At 40.3% G+C, this 16,165-nt stretch overlaps 1 protein-coding gene across 2 annotated transcripts; it reads left to right on the forward strand.

Moving 5' to 3' along the window:
* The first annotated feature begins 3,339 nt into the window (after positions 1-3,339).
* Positions 3,340-9,924, forward strand: csnk2b (casein kinase 2, beta polypeptide). Of its 2 annotated transcripts, none has more exons than XM_080442040.1 (7): positions 3,340-3,478; positions 5,025-5,105; positions 5,502-5,604; positions 6,409-6,524; positions 7,297-7,372; positions 7,863-8,052; positions 8,364-9,924. In XM_080442040.1, exons 2-7 carry the CDS (start codon positions 5,034-5,036, stop codon positions 8,452-8,454), a joined length of 648 nt encoding a protein of 215 aa, XP_080298166.1. In that variant the 5' UTR covers positions 3,340-3,478; positions 5,025-5,033; the 3' UTR covers positions 8,455-9,924. The 2 variants fall into 2 exon arrangements, with proteins under 2 accessions (XP_080298166.1, XP_080298167.1); XM_080442041.1 differs by having other exon boundaries at positions 3,349-3,478; positions 5,032-5,105.
* The last annotated feature ends 6,241 nt before the right edge of the window (positions 9,925-16,165 follow it).

A 16,165-nucleotide genomic window follows, 5' to 3' on the forward strand; every position in this document is an offset into this window, starting at 1 on the left:
AAGGAAACTTTCAAAGATGCTTTCAAGCCAAGAGGAGACCAACTTATTATGAGACAAAAAAAAGAGTTCAGTGAATATCTGGGTCATGATTGAAGTAAAGACGAATGTTTGACTATCCTATTTACTTTTCATAAAATGGTTTATGCTTCAATAGATAATTGAGTACACTAACAAGCACTCCTTGTACTATAACAGATTCCATGGTTGGTGTTTTTTTTCCTTTTCATAAATCCTTTTTAAGGATATCTTATGAGTAAAGTTACACAGTGCAGCAGGATCGGTACTCTGTCTGGGCCCAGAGTGCCGAGGTCGGCCGTCTTGAGTATTGTACTATTATATATCACACCCTGCTGTCCCGTGTGCAGGGATGCACTCTCTGTGCTCAGGTGGAGGCTCCTTTCACTTAGAGGGACTAGCAAGAAACTCCTTGTGTTGAAGTATTTTAAAAATGTACGTGTTCACGAATGTCCGTTTTCAATCCACGGCGGCGACCACGCACACTTAACTACAGAACTGAATTCAGGATCACGCTCAAGTCTGAAGTGGTGGCAAGAGTGCCTGATCCCACCCACGACTATTCACCACACTGTCTGCTGACACTTCGTTTGCAGCGACTTATGTTCGTTACCAGGGAATAATTTGAATTGGTGTAGGCTTTCACTTGTAAATGTGATGCTCCACAACAAGTCACAATGGCACGCAGGCTTGGGAGGGGGGAAAAAGTCACCATGGACAGCATCCAAGCTGAACTAAAGTGTCATTCTAGGCGTAATTTATACTTTGTCGCACAACCTTTTTGGCAAGCATCATTTGATAAAAAATCATGTATTTTTGTTTTTTAAGATTTGTTTTTGGCTTCACTTCGGATAAGTCCGTGCAGAAAGACAGTAGAGACATGCAACCCAAGTACAGGGTTCAGACTTGAACCCGGGTCCTCGCGCTCAACACGGTCGCCTACCGGCTGAGGCACCAAAATAATTATTTTCATCCCTTTGTAATTATGTACTTTTTGTCCGAAAAAGGGTTGTGCAATGAAGTATACATTAAACTTTATACACCTCTGCATCATCTCTGTCACTGCTGTAAGTTGGGGTTTGTTTGTTTACTGATGGCAGTTTTAGGATTGGGTCTGGAATGTTGTGAGTAGGGCATTTGACTATGTGCATTATGTATGTGTGTGTGTGTGTGTGTGCGCGTGTGTATTCTCTGGCATCTGTATAATTACTTGCCGAGGGGATGGGAGGGCAGCGTGACTGGCAGACTCGGCCTCGTTTGCTCATACTTGGTTTTCACCAATATTAGGACAATTCTGCTGTTTTCCTTTATATACTGTACATTCACATATATACATTCATATGTGTGTATGTTTATCCATATGAAGAACATGCAGTGGAAAACTGTTAAGCAGGGTTTTTCCCCCCCCTTTGTTGGTGTTATTTTAACATACACTCTTCTGTTTTATTTTTCACTTTGACTTCTAAGCATGAACACATCCATGGGTGCAGCTCGCCTTGCCTGTTATATATTGGTAGCAGTACACTTAACACTGGCTCCAAGAGTCCTCCATCCCTCAACTCCTAATGTCAATGTGCGCATATTGTATGTACCCATGTTAAAAGAAAAAAAAAGTAGTGTATTCCTGAAATACTCAAAGATTGTACTATATTTCCAGCATTACTGAGGTACCTGGAGTGGTTCAAGCTAGCATTTATGGTTTGTTATTGGAACCGTAATATACACACATGTACGTATGTATATTGGTATGTATCTAAGTTTTGTCTACCCCAACTTACATTCCCACCAACAAATGTTGCCATTTTTTAAGTTCAAGGGAGCAATGTACAAGCAGAGAACTGTCTTATTATAATAAAAATTATACAGAGAAAAAAAAAGTTAAATAAACTTCCTTTGTTTAAATGGAAAATCTCTAGTGTTTGATTGTTGTCTCTTATTTTACCTTATTGTCTTACAACATACATAATTAATTTGAACATGACATAGGCACTTGCAGATCCCCCTTGCTCCTTTGCATTTCTTCATAAAGTTTTAATTGCAAGATTGTTGGTTCTAAAATGCAGTGCATGTGCACTGTCAGTTAAGTGTATAGCTCAAGGGAACATTGGATATAATTCCAGCCAACCTCCAGGAGTACACCTACCTACATATCTAGACCAGTAATCAAACAAGCAACCACTTGGTTAATGTCCCGCTTCTAGCTCTAGGCCAACCTGTTGCTGGCTAGTATTAAGTTAATGATTGTAAATATGTTAGGATCTGCAATTCAATCTTCATTGGTTAATTATGCTATTGCTAGTGCAGGGATGGAGGTTTAGAATTAAACCCAAAAAGAAATCGAGGAGAGATTTACTCTTAAGCCTCAGGTAAAATACCAGTACCAGTTTCCCAACAAGATATTCTGTGATAAATGATCAGCTTTGCTCGGAATAGCAGGTGAATTCTCTTTGTAATTGTAACCAATAAATGGTATTAAATTATCTTTGGTGTGAGGCAGATGTCATTACAAAAAAGAATTCTTAAATACATATTATTCTATTGGTGTAATTGTGACACATAGTGGCTTCAAGTTCACTATGTATAAAACTGCCAAATAAATGCAGTAAACCAACACCACATGAGAGCATGATTATGCAAATAATTCATAATGAAAGTTATGAGACAGTTAGAGAATAAAGTCTAAAAAATGTGTAACTTATTCAAGGGGGTAGGTAGCATAGGGTAGGTAGCGAAGTAACCTGACTCAGCCAGATGAGGGCGGTATTGAGTTTCACAATACATGACATGACAATGCAACGTCATGACGCAACGCAGTTTACGTTAGCAACGCCATTCAGCGGTGTACGTACGTACGTACGTACGGGTCAGCGTTGCCATGTCCGCTTATTATAAGCGGCTTGTTTTTCTGTAAAGTTGCTTGTAATAATTGGTAGTTGCGGGTTGCGTTTTTTGGGCTTGTTTCTAAATAGTTGCTTTGGGCTTGTGTCCTAAATGTTGTTTAAACCAGTGGTTCTTAAACATTTTCATGTCAAGGACAATTCCATTAATATGTATTATTTGTCCTGCCTATCCCCATCTGAAAATATATTATGCCATTAACCCCCATACAAGATTTTTTTGTTAAAATTATCACATTTTCTTCAAGATTTTCTTCGGAAAATAGCAGATCGACTACAAGCTCACAACTCGTCGCATCGCGACGCGTTGTGAGCGTAGATTAGCGATTTTCAAATAGACAATAATATGTCTAAAGTGCTCATGTGGCTCGCTTCTTTTGGGCTCGTTTACATAGACCCGGCTGCTTATTTCTCTCACAAAACCTGGCAACACTGGTACCCAACCTAGCCAACAGGGTGAACTGGGAGGTGGTATCCATCTTATTTACACCGCAACATAGCTACATTAGCTACATTTTCGGACCTGTTATTATTTCACAGGAGTGGAAGAAGAAGCCGAAGACGGGGTGAGATTAACTTCATTACGTTGCATAACGGTTGAAGTCCCGTCTGTAATTTGATAACGTGCGTGTGGTGCGAGACACCGCGGATCTCAGTCATGCGGCCTGCGGCCTGACGATGCGCCATGTTTCATATTATTTTAGGTGTTGCTGCTAAGCTACAACTAAAATACCAAGGAATGGACCGTGACGTCACAAACAAGCGGAAGTGTGTGTACCGTGCAGCGTTGCCATGTCTGCTTGTTATAAGCGACTTTGGGCTTTTTCTGTAAAGTTGCATGAATAAATTGGTGGTTGCGGTTTTTTCTAAGGTGTGCTGGTTTATTTAGGCTTGTTTTCCAATTATTTTAAATTGTCATGTATACCAGTGGTCCTCAAATATTTTCATGACAATGTTTTGTGCCAGCAAGGAGCAATTGTTTCAAAACATATTTCAAATGTTCCACATTTTATTGCAACAGCTTTTGAAAATAGCAGTTATATAGCACTTCATCATGTATGTGTAATAGCACTTCATCATGATTTGTGTGCATGGGGATCTCATCTTAAACAAGCTCAGTGCTTAATGAGTCTTCCAGTTTAGTAGACCTTGTATTGTGAATATGTACTTCCATGTACTGTGTTGTTCTCATGTCTTACGAAATAAAGTACATTAATCAATCAATCAGTTCTACAATCTCAAATTGGCTATTTTCAAATAGCCGAAGCATAATGTGTTAAAAGTGCTCATGTGGCCTAAGTTGCTTCTTTTGGGCTTGTTTTCGTAAAACTGGTTGCTTATTTCTCTCCGAATATATGGCAACACTGTGTACCGTGTATTTTGTTGAGCCTGATTTCCAACTACCTGCTGTCAGTCGCTCTTCAAAAATGACGTCGCATCGACAGGTTTCTTGAAAATACGTCATATTTGTCGGTAAAAAAAAGTCGTCAACATGCTTCTTCGTGTCTGTGAAGCGGATGAATTATAACTACTATGGTGGAACGTCGTCTGCGGTAGAAGTCTGAAGCACTTCCGCTAAACGACACTTGGTTGTGACGCCACTGACGCATCCTTGGTGTCTTTGTTCTAGGTTTAAGATGCTAGCTGGTTTGTAGCTTAGCGAGCTAACGTTCGCAGGTAAAGCGGTTTAAGTGTTATTGTGGTGCCGTTGCAGTGTATTATTCCCCTATTTGTTTTAATGTTTTGTTTTTACGAATAAAGCACACGTTTTCAATTAATATATACCTGCATACTTTTAATATATGCTTACTTAAAACCTAACTAAATAGTGAAATAAAGCAACCTGCTAGCCATGATTAGCCTCGCTTTTGATTGAATGTTTCCACGTAATTTGTTTAAAATAAGTTCCAATCAATTACCAATGTTATGTATTGTGTACGTTATTGCAATAGGCAGTGGTGGGAAAAGTACTTAAATGTTTTACTTAAGTAAAGTATCAATACTGCAATGTAGAAATACTCTGTTACAGTATAAGTACCTCAAAATGAGACTGAGTTCAACATGTGTTGATCAGATGTCATCATCATCCTAGTTAAAACTTCTTGTTTTAAGTCTCCAGAAATGAGCAGTTCAGAAGAAGTGTCATGGATCTCCTGGTTCTGTGGACTGAGGGGCAATGAGTTCTTCTGTGAGGTGAGTAGAAGCAGTGGTGGAAAAAGTACTCAAATGTTTTACTTAAGTAAAAATATCAAAACTTGCAATGTAGTAATACTCAGTTACAAGTAAAAGTCCGGAATTCTACTAACAGAATGTACCATAATGCTGGTTTCCAGTGAACTTGTATTTAACCACTTAAACCCAATATGGGTAACCGGAATCCCTCAGGGCTCAATACTAGTGTGTTTTCTGTTATTGTGGGGAAAGCTTTAGATGAAAATAGCTGATTGACAAACTCACAATGCGTCGCGTTGTGAGCTTGTTGATCTGCTATTTTCAGCAAAAGCTTTCCTCACAATACCGATGCTGGGGTTTAAGTGGTTAAACATCACTTTTCTTAATTATATAAATCTTGAATCCATCCAACTTTAGGTGGATGAGGACTACATCCAAGACAAGTTCAACCTGACAGGTCTCAATGAGCAGGTCCCCCACTATCGTCAGGCTCTGGACATGATCCTGGATTTGGAACCAGGTCAGGATTGTGTACTGTAGTGGTTTGATGTGAATGCATGATTGATTTACACAAGTGTTTTTTAGGTATGAATAATAAAGTGTTAATTTGTCAAAATTGCAATACAGGGGCTGTATGGACGATGGCGCAACAGCCCAATTATTTACGGACGAATAGTAAAACGGTTATCAAAGTGTGGTTTCTCCTCAAGGGATCTCTGAAATCAAAAGCATGACAATAATTGGGACTTTTTCTGAAGCAGTGTGGTCAAAACACAAGTGGGGGTTTCCTGTGCTTTGTGCTGTTCTTTCAAAGATCCTTTGATGTACGACACCAAAAGCTCTTGTCTTTTTATTTCTTTGTCTAACATTGCCTAAACCTTTTAGGCATATTTTACTATTTTGAAAAACATTTTAAATGGTTCAAATAGCTGAGATCACAGCTTAAAATGTTTTTCAAAATGGTAAAAAATGCCAGAAAAGTGTAGGCAATATGGGGCCCCCTAGGTATTTTTCTTCCATACCACCTTCAGCTGTCTCGAGTGTGTACTCTTGTTAGATTATTTATTGATAGACTGTACATATGTTCATTGTTCACTCATTCAGAGACCAAATGCGGATGTCAAGTGCCAGAACCTAAGCCCCATCTAATCTTTTAATTGTATTCTTCATTGATTTGGTTGTAGACCTTAACTCTTACCTGTACCTCTCTTGTGTTTCACTATTGCTGATATGACACCTTAATTTCCCCCTGGGGATCAATAAAGGTTTATCTTACTGTATCTTATTAAACCATGAGACTAATAAACGTTCTTTGTATCTTCAGATGAAGAGCTGGAGGACAACCCCAACCAGAGTGACCTGATAGAGCAGGCAGCTGAGATGCTGTACGGCCTCATCCACGCACGCTACATCCTCACCAACCGAGGCATTGCACAGATGGTAGGAACACCTGACATCACTACATGCCAAATGGAACTCGGAGGACAGGAAAAACTTACCCCCAATATTTTTTTTTACCAGTTCAATCATATGTAAAGTATTGTCAATTCAATAGACGAGTAGTAGCCTAACTGTGCTCACAGGGTGGAAATTCAACAATGTGACACTGCAACCAGTACTAATGGAATTCTTGTGTTCAATAGCAATTCCTGTAGGCAGGAAAGCCTGAAGTCGATAGGTGAATTAAGATAATGATTCATAGAAATACGATTTTATATATGTATTATATCTAGTGGCTCTTGAAAGGTGGTGACCAACGGGCACAAACAATTTATGAAAAGAAAGTTTGTTAGAAAGCGCACACATTTGTTTACGTTGTCCTTCCAGTGATCTGCTTATCAGAGAAGATTATCTAGGAGTTTGACTACGGTGTGGAAACCATGTAATACGCCCTGTAACCTCTGTCCTTTGTGTTTTCCATGAAAGGTTTTTTTTTTTTTTTTTTTGTAATAAGAAATATAACCTTTTATGGAGCTGCAGATAAATTAACCTGGTTACATTGTTTTCTAAAGCATATAGCACACACCTATATTATGTCCTTTATTTATGATGGCGGTTGTCCATAGCACAAAAATATGGATGAATATGGTACTGTATTTCTTTTTTTATGAGAGTTTGCTTAGTGTCCCAAATGTGATTATTTTTCTTTGGATTTCCTTTTTTTTTTTTCTCTTAATTTTGAAGTTGACCTAATCCTGTCTCTTTCTCTTAGTTGGAAAAGTACCAGCAGGGAGACTTTGGTTACTGCCCCCGGGTCTACTGCGAGAACCAGCCCATGCTTCCTATTGGTCAGTAGAAGGATTTTATTTGTTTTTTTGGGGGGTGGAGTTGTAATATTTGTATTTTCTTGGTAATATTTCAGTATCAGATCTATCTCCAAAATGGTGCCTCATTGTGTTTTGCATGAGTTGTTAAGACCGGGAAAGCCTATACGTTGTTATAACTTTAAAACCGGGAAAGCATCATTTTAACAGGAATTTCTTATTTTTTTAATAAAAAATAGATTTTCTGAAAACTTAGGTTAGGATTTAGAAGGCGTTTTTAAAATCGGCCTCAGGTCTAAATGGGTTAACCACATGAGCCCCAGCGTCCCTATTCTAGCATACCAATATCACCCTCCTCGTCCGGCTTCCCTCGGGCCAATTGTGTTCGCATAGACACCCGACAAAGCCGGTTGCACCACTGTGGATTCGAACCCACAACCTTAATTTTGAATGCTTATAATAACACCCCCTCCTCCGCTGTTTCTCTTCTTTCATCGCTGTCTCCTCTCCACAGGCCTGTCGGACATCCCTGGGGAGGCCATGGTGAAGCTGTACTGTCCAAAGTGCATGGATGTGTACACACCCAAGTCGTCCAGGCACCACCACACAGACGGAGCCTACTTCGGCACGGGTTTCCCCCACATGCTGTTCATGGTGCATCCTGAATACAGACCCAAGAGACCTGCCAACCAGTTTGTCCCAAGGTTAGACGAGCTGCTGCTCCTCCATCTCCATCTGTCACTGACCTTCCACCTGCCAAAAAATAGGAGTTCATATGTATTTGACTGCTTGTATTAACTGAAAAGGTTAAGCAGCCATTAGCAGTAATAATATAGAAAACAAGAAAAGTGAGATGCATTGTTAAATTCGAACCGGGAGGCCAATGAGGATTCACACCTCAAGTACAAATTAGGAGAGCTCCACAGGTGTTGAAACCCATTTTAAAGTAGAAATATCTGCTTTGTTGCTGTTGTTTCCATTGAAATGAGTATTATGTGTCTGACACTCTCTCCAGGCTTTATGGGTTCAAGATCCACCCCATGGCGTACCAGCTGCAACTGCAAGCAGCGTCCAGCTTTAAGAGTCCAGTGAAGGCCATCCGCTAGGAATGCACAAGAAGAGAGAGCGTGAGAAAGAGAGAATTATCAGGGGAGGGATCACCTGCCCCCCCGCCTGACCCTACCCACCCCCAACCTGAGGACTGTATTATTTGGTGTAGATTAGAACAAATGAAAAAAAATGTAAAGATTTTGAGTGTGAGAGAAACAAAAACACGCACAGCCATGATATAGCCTGCATATGCACTCACATACATACACACACACACACACACGCATACATACACACAAACGCAACCACACACTTGGGATTCCATGCACTTACTTTACCAAACTTATCTGTGCCAAAACAGGACTTAGTTGAAGAGCAAGTCTTTAACTCCATCTATCTTTGGCATCATCCATTACTCCCACAGAATTTCTCTTTTTAGTTTTCTGTTTTAAATCCATCTAGAGGCAGGGAAGGATAACTCGATTTTGTTTGCTTTGGTTGTGTTCCGTATTTGGCACAGTTTGGTAAATGGTGGTGCATCTCCAGATGCACATGCAGTCATGACTGCCACTCACAGAGACAGTTTGTAAACCTTGTCACTGTTGCGTGATGTCCTTTTAGATTTTACAAATTTTCAGTCAATTCTGTTCAATTTGCCTTAAATATGTTGAGAAACGCGGTGCTGATTTTTGATAAGAGCCTGAGTGCACGTCTTCACATTCGCAGAATACAGGTGAATTTTGTTTGTTACAAGTACAATAGAAAAATTTATAACTGAGGTGAATTTGTTTCAGAATCAGTCTGAAAATCATCATTGTCAGCAGTCATATTTGTTTTCTGTGGCTGTCTCTGTGTGTGTCAATGCCTCTGTCTGTAGCGGTACCACTGCACGGCGTCAACGTGCGCTGTCCTATGCCCTTCAGAGCAGGTGTAGTGTTTGTATTGTGTCCCGTCTCCCTCACAAGGTCAAAGAGGAATAAACACGGAAAAAGGAGTTAAAGACGATCTGAATCCTGGAGCCCTCCCAACTGCACTGACTGTACTGTTGTCCCTCCACACTTTAGTTGGACTATTTAAGTTAACCAGCCTCTGTTAAGAAAAACTGTTTGTTTGTGACACATTGCTGCCTTACGAAGACATACAGCAGAAACTATCGGCATGGTTCAAATGATCTCATATTTTGGTTACTAAAGTGGATTGTATAGTTAGTAGCATATATGGGTAAAGTTTTTGTTATTGGGAAATCTATACCCTAGCCAGTAGTGGCCTAACATTTAAAGCATGCACAAAGTAATTTCTGCTGTTTGCCATCGTATTCCAGAGCGATGTCGACTGTCAAGGTGACCCTCTTCTGTATACTTTGTCTTCTGAAGTATTGCTTGAATACCTTCGTTGATTTCCAGAAGAGTAGGGATGCGACAATTTTTTGTTTGTATTTTAATGTCTGTGTTTTTGTCTTGCTACTGTGGAAGGGTGAGCAGGATTCAGAATTCTCAATAAACTTTTATTTTCTTTTCATATACAGTGTATATAGTTTTGTCTGTTGGCATTCTGGTTACTCATGCAACTGCAGGTCTGTTTTATGGACACTTGGTGTCAGTAGAGAACTTCATGCATTGCATTTACAAAATCCTTTCAGTTTTAGATATGAAACAATCGTTTTACACCAGGTCCCTAAAGAACAAGAAGGTAAAATGTTTTAACCACACTTACTTTGTGAAAATGTGATGTTTATTATACAGTCTCAAAGCAGAGCCGCCATCATTGATTACCTCAAAAATGCCATGTGTTCTGTCATGTTTTCAGTCATGTGCTGAATATTAAAATACGATTGTGATTTTAGTAACTGGCTTATTGGGAGATGATAGGTTTGTCTGGCTGAGATATTGTTTCTCCAAGTTATACCGTAGGATTTAGAATGACCAAACTTGGAGGCTATTACACGAAAGGAGAATTAAATAAGCCTGTCTGGTCCGTACAGCCTGGTTTATTCCGTTCCATGAACGCCAAGCCAGGCTGAAAAGGAGCGACTTAGTCGAGCTAGACCTTGTCAAGCCAGGATGGTAAAGCCAGGCTTCACGTATTCCTATAAAAGACCATCAAAGTCAATAGCAGAATCCTTGAACTTGACCAATCATTGAGCCCAAAACCAGAGCGGCGTTCTTCTCTGTGGCTGAACAGCAGCACTGCAGCAGCTCATGGAACAGTGGCGTTCCCAGAAATTACATTTAGGGCAGGCGAGATCCGGGTATGTCAGGTGAGTACAGTACACACAGGGTCTTGAGTCACAAGACTCGAGAGTCCCAAGACTCAAGACCCAAAAGAGAAATTTGATGTCTCCCCGGAATCATACGAGGAAATAAAATGTATAATAAGCAAGACAGGAAACACGGCCGTAATAAATGGATCCAGGGAGAAAGCGTGGCAAAGTATTGCCGACAAATTAAATGCACAAATTGTCTTGTTCGGGGACATCTTGACACACTGCCGAGGCCTGGGATCGAACCTGGGAATTAGGTCTTGCCAGGCAGGCTCTCTAACCATACAGCTATGGCCACATCTTTAGCAGAGATTCTAAGGCAATTCTACTCTGTAACAGTAAAGGGGTTTTTACAATGTATTTGATATTACCTTTATATTATTTAATAAATTATGCATTTCATCCTCTATATATTGTCCAGCAACCTTTATGATAAAGGCGAAAAAAAGATACTAGACCCGTGGGAACCATATTACTCAGATGACAAGGTTCCTGTGCTGAGATTCGATCCCATGATCTTGAGGTCTGAGGTCAAGAGCTCTTCCAGCTGACCTATGGATAGAGCAGCAGTTAATCTTTGAAATCCGAATTTTTATTTAGATGAATGAACAGGTCAAAAATGGAGAAAGTGTCTCATTTGCATAAGACGGCTTTATAAACGGCACTGACAACATAATTATTCATAGCATATTTTTGGGCGGTGAAACCGCCCCTATAAGTGAGGTTTGGATATTTGTACAGCAAATCCTGCGCTGTGATTGGCCAAAAATGTACCGGCCTAACCCTGCACCGTGATTGGCCAATCACAGTCTATTCAGGATTGTGATTGGCCAGTGTCATATAAGAAACCATAACTCTAAAAAAAACATACGTTTGTTTTTTTTAAGTTATGGTTTCTTCCATCATAAAGAGTGTTTCAATAAATGTATTTATTTTTTGTACATGATTAGTTGACTCCATTCAGTATTGTGATTAGCTAGCAAGACACCGCCCACTTCACACAGGGTGTGATTTTTATTGTGTATATACATTATGTAGATAAATTACTGATTGCATTCTTTCTATGTTGGTGGGGAAATGGGTTTGTGCGTGATGAATCTAAAACTTGCCTTACATTTATAGGAAGGGGGGAAACAATAATTGACAATTATGAATTATGAATTCCACTTAATAAACTTACAATATCACTGGTGTTCACCGTTCACTTAGGCTACCGGGTTGGGAAAAGCCATGTAAAACTTAAAATGCATTCATAATTCAAGTTGCACAAAGACGTATCTTTTCAACAGACATCTCTACCCCACTGCTGGGCACACAATACAACAACGCCCAAACGCCGTGCATACGCCGTCTATACGACGTCCGAGTCAGACGTGTGTTGACGTCGTTTCAACGTATTTTTGCAAAACAGCTGACTGAGGTCTGACTCGGACGTCGTATGGACGGCGTATGCACGGCGTATGGGCTTTGTATTGTGTGTGCCCAGTGGGTAAAGAGATATCTGTTGAAAAGACACGTATATCTGTTGAAAATACACGTCTTTTACAACTAATGTGTTTTTTATACTTATTATATTATATTATATTATATTATATTATATTATATTATATTATATATTATTATACATGATATGACCTCATAAAAATGTAAATGTATTATTAATTAACGGGAGCAGTTAGGGGTTGGGTGTCTTGCTCAGGGACACCAATTTAAATTACAATAATCCTGTGTGTCTGCTTTAATTAGCTGATAAAGCTAATACTAATTAATTAGTAAAACTTTAGCTGGGAAGAGTTCTTTCAGTCATAACCCCCCACCTTTAACTATCAGGAAACAGGGGAGGGACGCAGTCCCCCCGATGGTCCTCCGTGTATGTTGATGGCATGGGACTTGAACTTGCAAACTGTCTGTAGCAGAGGCAACCAATCAAGCGCACCGCACCACACCACACCACTTCGCCAACGCACCTTTGGGCCCTCAGCAGGTGTCTTCTAGTGCTTTTGACTTGCTTTTTTGTATTTTGGCCTTGAAAATTTCAAAGTACTACAACATTGAAATATGGGACGACTGTGATTTGAACATGGAACCTCTGTGCTGAGAGTCTGATCACTATCCCATTACACCATTTCTCACTGTTTCCCAGCAGGTGTATTCTAGTGGTTTTGACTTGCTTTTTTTGTATTTTGGCCGTCCGGGGACCCCCAGGGGTCCTTGGGGAGGGTTCCAGGGGGGACCCCCAGCGTGGTCAAGCCCCGGGCTTGTAGATCTTTGATTTTCGTATAAGAATTGATTAAGTGTGGGGAAACTCATTGGTTTGTGATCAGATTTACTGCTTAAAGGGCAAGACCACTTTGGTATAGGAGCTTTGGGTTGTGTAGTTACCTTGCCATCATGATGTTACTCCAAAGGTGGACAAGAAATCAAAAATAATTTCTCCATTGACTAGAAATTGATCATTTAAAATATGCTCCTCGTTGACTTACATTGTACAGTGAAGAGGGCCTGTCAGACATTTTTTATATTAAAAAATCTGTAATATATTATCAAACATCTAACAACAATATGAACTATAGTGTTAACAGAGTGACAATGACATATCACATGAGTCATTGTGAAACAATTATGATTCATGGCCGTATTCGTGTGCCAGTACATTCACAGTCAAGACGCATTTATTCAAACGCTCTAAAGTTCCTTTTCAAAATGTCTTTTCAAGTGTTCCTTTTGTTGTGGTGTGATATTGTACACTGCTCAAAAAAATAAAGGGAACACTTTGATCCCTTAATTCTTTTGAGTTTTTTCATGAACTGTGTACATACTGCTAACGAAAAAACTCAAAAGAATTAAGGGATCAAAGTGTTCCCTTTATTTTGAGCAGTATAATTGATACCTCAGTCACACCTACACACCTTGGCAACAGCAGGTACATTGCAAGTTATTCAGTTTAGAATCTTTACAAGGAAAACTCCAAAATGTTGGATAATAATTACTGTTTTTGTTCTGTGTGTGTACTGTGTGTGTATGACGACAGCACATTCTTTAACAGGGATAATTGAAAAGTTATTTCTTGCTAATGGAAAATGGCTTAGTTCTTGGTGTTCCAGTACAAATCTAAGTCTGAAAAGAGAAGGAAGATATCCTGGACGGATTGCAGAGAATACGGAGGAGCGTCTGCTAGGTGTGGCAGGATCAGGATTTCACATGACACTGCGCGCGCATACACACACATGAGTATTTAGTACACCAAACAAAAACAGGACCACATGATCTGTCTGCTCTGTAATTATGTTTCTCAGTTTTAGGTTTTAACCACTTAAGCCCTATCTTATACTTCACTGTAGGACAGTGTCGTGCAAAAGTAAAGATAATGGCTGATCTACAACTCACAAGGCGTTGCATCGGGATGTGTTGTGAGCTTGTAGAATGGCTATTTTTGAAACTTTCTGTCCAAAATAGGGACACCAGGTTGAAAGTTGTTAAGGAAGACAAACATACCTGTGGATTGTTGAAAGGCGTGTGTGTGTGTGTGTGTGTGTGTGTGTGTGTGTGTGTGTGTGTGTGTGTGTGTGTGTGTGTGTGTGTGTGTGTGTGTGTGTGTGTGTGTGTGTGTGTGTGTGTGTGTGTGTGTGTGTGTGTGTGTGTGTGAATCTCATGGCAACAAACGTGTCTGCCCATCCCAGTTCCTGTAGCTCACCTTCTACGTATGAGACAAACAATTGTTTTGTACATACAGAAGCTCTCCCACGTGACTCATACACACGCAAAAAAACTGTTTTCCTTCAAAGGCTGTCATGGTCAGTCTCTTAAAACAGTGTCAGGTCTTTTCAGTCTCTATTCAGTTGCTGTGACTCACTCAGTTTTTCCAGGGAGAGAGGAGGAGGATCCTATATGACTCAGGGAAACCTCAGACCACAGCAGTATGGGACCAGCCTGGTTCCAGCTCCATTAGACTGGTTTCTACTTTGTCCTGAGGAGTTCCCCAATCATGTTTAGTTGGTGTGTATGACACCATGGCACAGCTCACACTAAGGGTCAAATTAAACACTTTTTCCCACCAAGAACTTTAGCCTACAAGAAAACTGTGTGGCTGGGCCAAACATCCCCACAAGTAAAGTAGAATTTGAGAAATAGACATTGTGCTTACAATTTTCCTGGTTCTCACAAGAGAAATTGTGGTTTTATGGTTGAAAAATATTGTTTTAGTTATGCTTGCAAATAGGAAAATATTCAGGTTGGGATTAAATTCAGGATTAGGTATTTAGAGGTTAGGTTATGGCCAATTTATTATTTGTTGCACGCAGTTGTTGTGAACCAAAAATATCCGATCTACAAGCTCACAATGCGGCACATTGTGAACCTGTAGATCTGCTATTTTTGATTTCAGGGTTAATGTTGCGAACGTTCAGGGCATACTTGCCAGCACTGGCCTATATATGGATATCCCCATAAATGTCGTCATAGAGACCCAAGACGTGTCATAGATACGGAGTCTGACATCAGTGAACCCTTCCCAGAAACTCCATATATGGAGATAACCGTCACGTCCAGGACTGACGTCCTGGTCCCATATTTGGGCATAACTGACATAGGCAGCTCCATATGAGGAGATGTCTAACACTATCTGACATCACCGCAGTGATGTCAGGGGCTACCCACAGCAGGATAAAACACGCTGGATGTCATGGTTGAAACCACTCTCCTCATCGGCACTAGACTCAGTCCTAACCCTTCCAGAGTAGCCAGCAAAATAGCATTCATAAAATCACTGTCCTAAAATGTTGATGTCCTCACAAGTATAGTAATACAAACGTGTGTGTATGTTGTGCCGGCACGGTGTCAGACATTGACAGCCACACGATAAGGAGTGAATAAATGAATGGTGGAGACAGCCAGGTCAGGTCACTCTCCTGGGCTGGCATCCCAGGCATTCACTAGTCAAACCATCACTACTTGTTTGTGCGTGTGTGTGCGTGTGTGTGTGCGAGCGAGCGTGCGCGCGGGTGTGTGGTCCCCTTCCTCTCTCTCTCTGTCTGACGTCAGAATAATTTCAAGGGAAGAAACAACAGCGAATGGAAACAGCATGAGACGTTGTTGAGCTTCTCACAACTGAACCACAGGCCTGGAATTCTTCCTCCATCTTCTTGACCTGAGGTTTTGGTCATATTTGGGATGCTTTTTAAATTTGCATTTTCACACAACAACCAAAGTCATAAATCGCGGTTCAAGTGTAATCACATTTGCTGTATGATGTTGGATGTGATGCATATGTTGGTATGCAAAGAACCTTAGGAATCTCAAAGCCAGATGATGTTGCACCCGCCTATATGCCAATGTGAAATTGAACATGCATACCAGTCCAGTACAATGGTGTTTTCAACTGAGATTGATTGGATTTAAACTGAACAATAGAATCCAGGCACATGGTTTAGACACAATCAACATGGAAATGAAAACGGTAACAATAAAAGTGACAGTGAATACTGATAGTAACATTGGCAGCACAGAAA

The sequence above is a fragment of the Gymnoscopelus braueri genome (assembly GCF_963280865.1).
Source record: "Gymnoscopelus braueri genome assembly, chromosome: 11".
NCBI lineage: Eukaryota > Metazoa > Chordata > Actinopteri > Myctophiformes > Myctophidae > Gymnoscopelus > Gymnoscopelus braueri.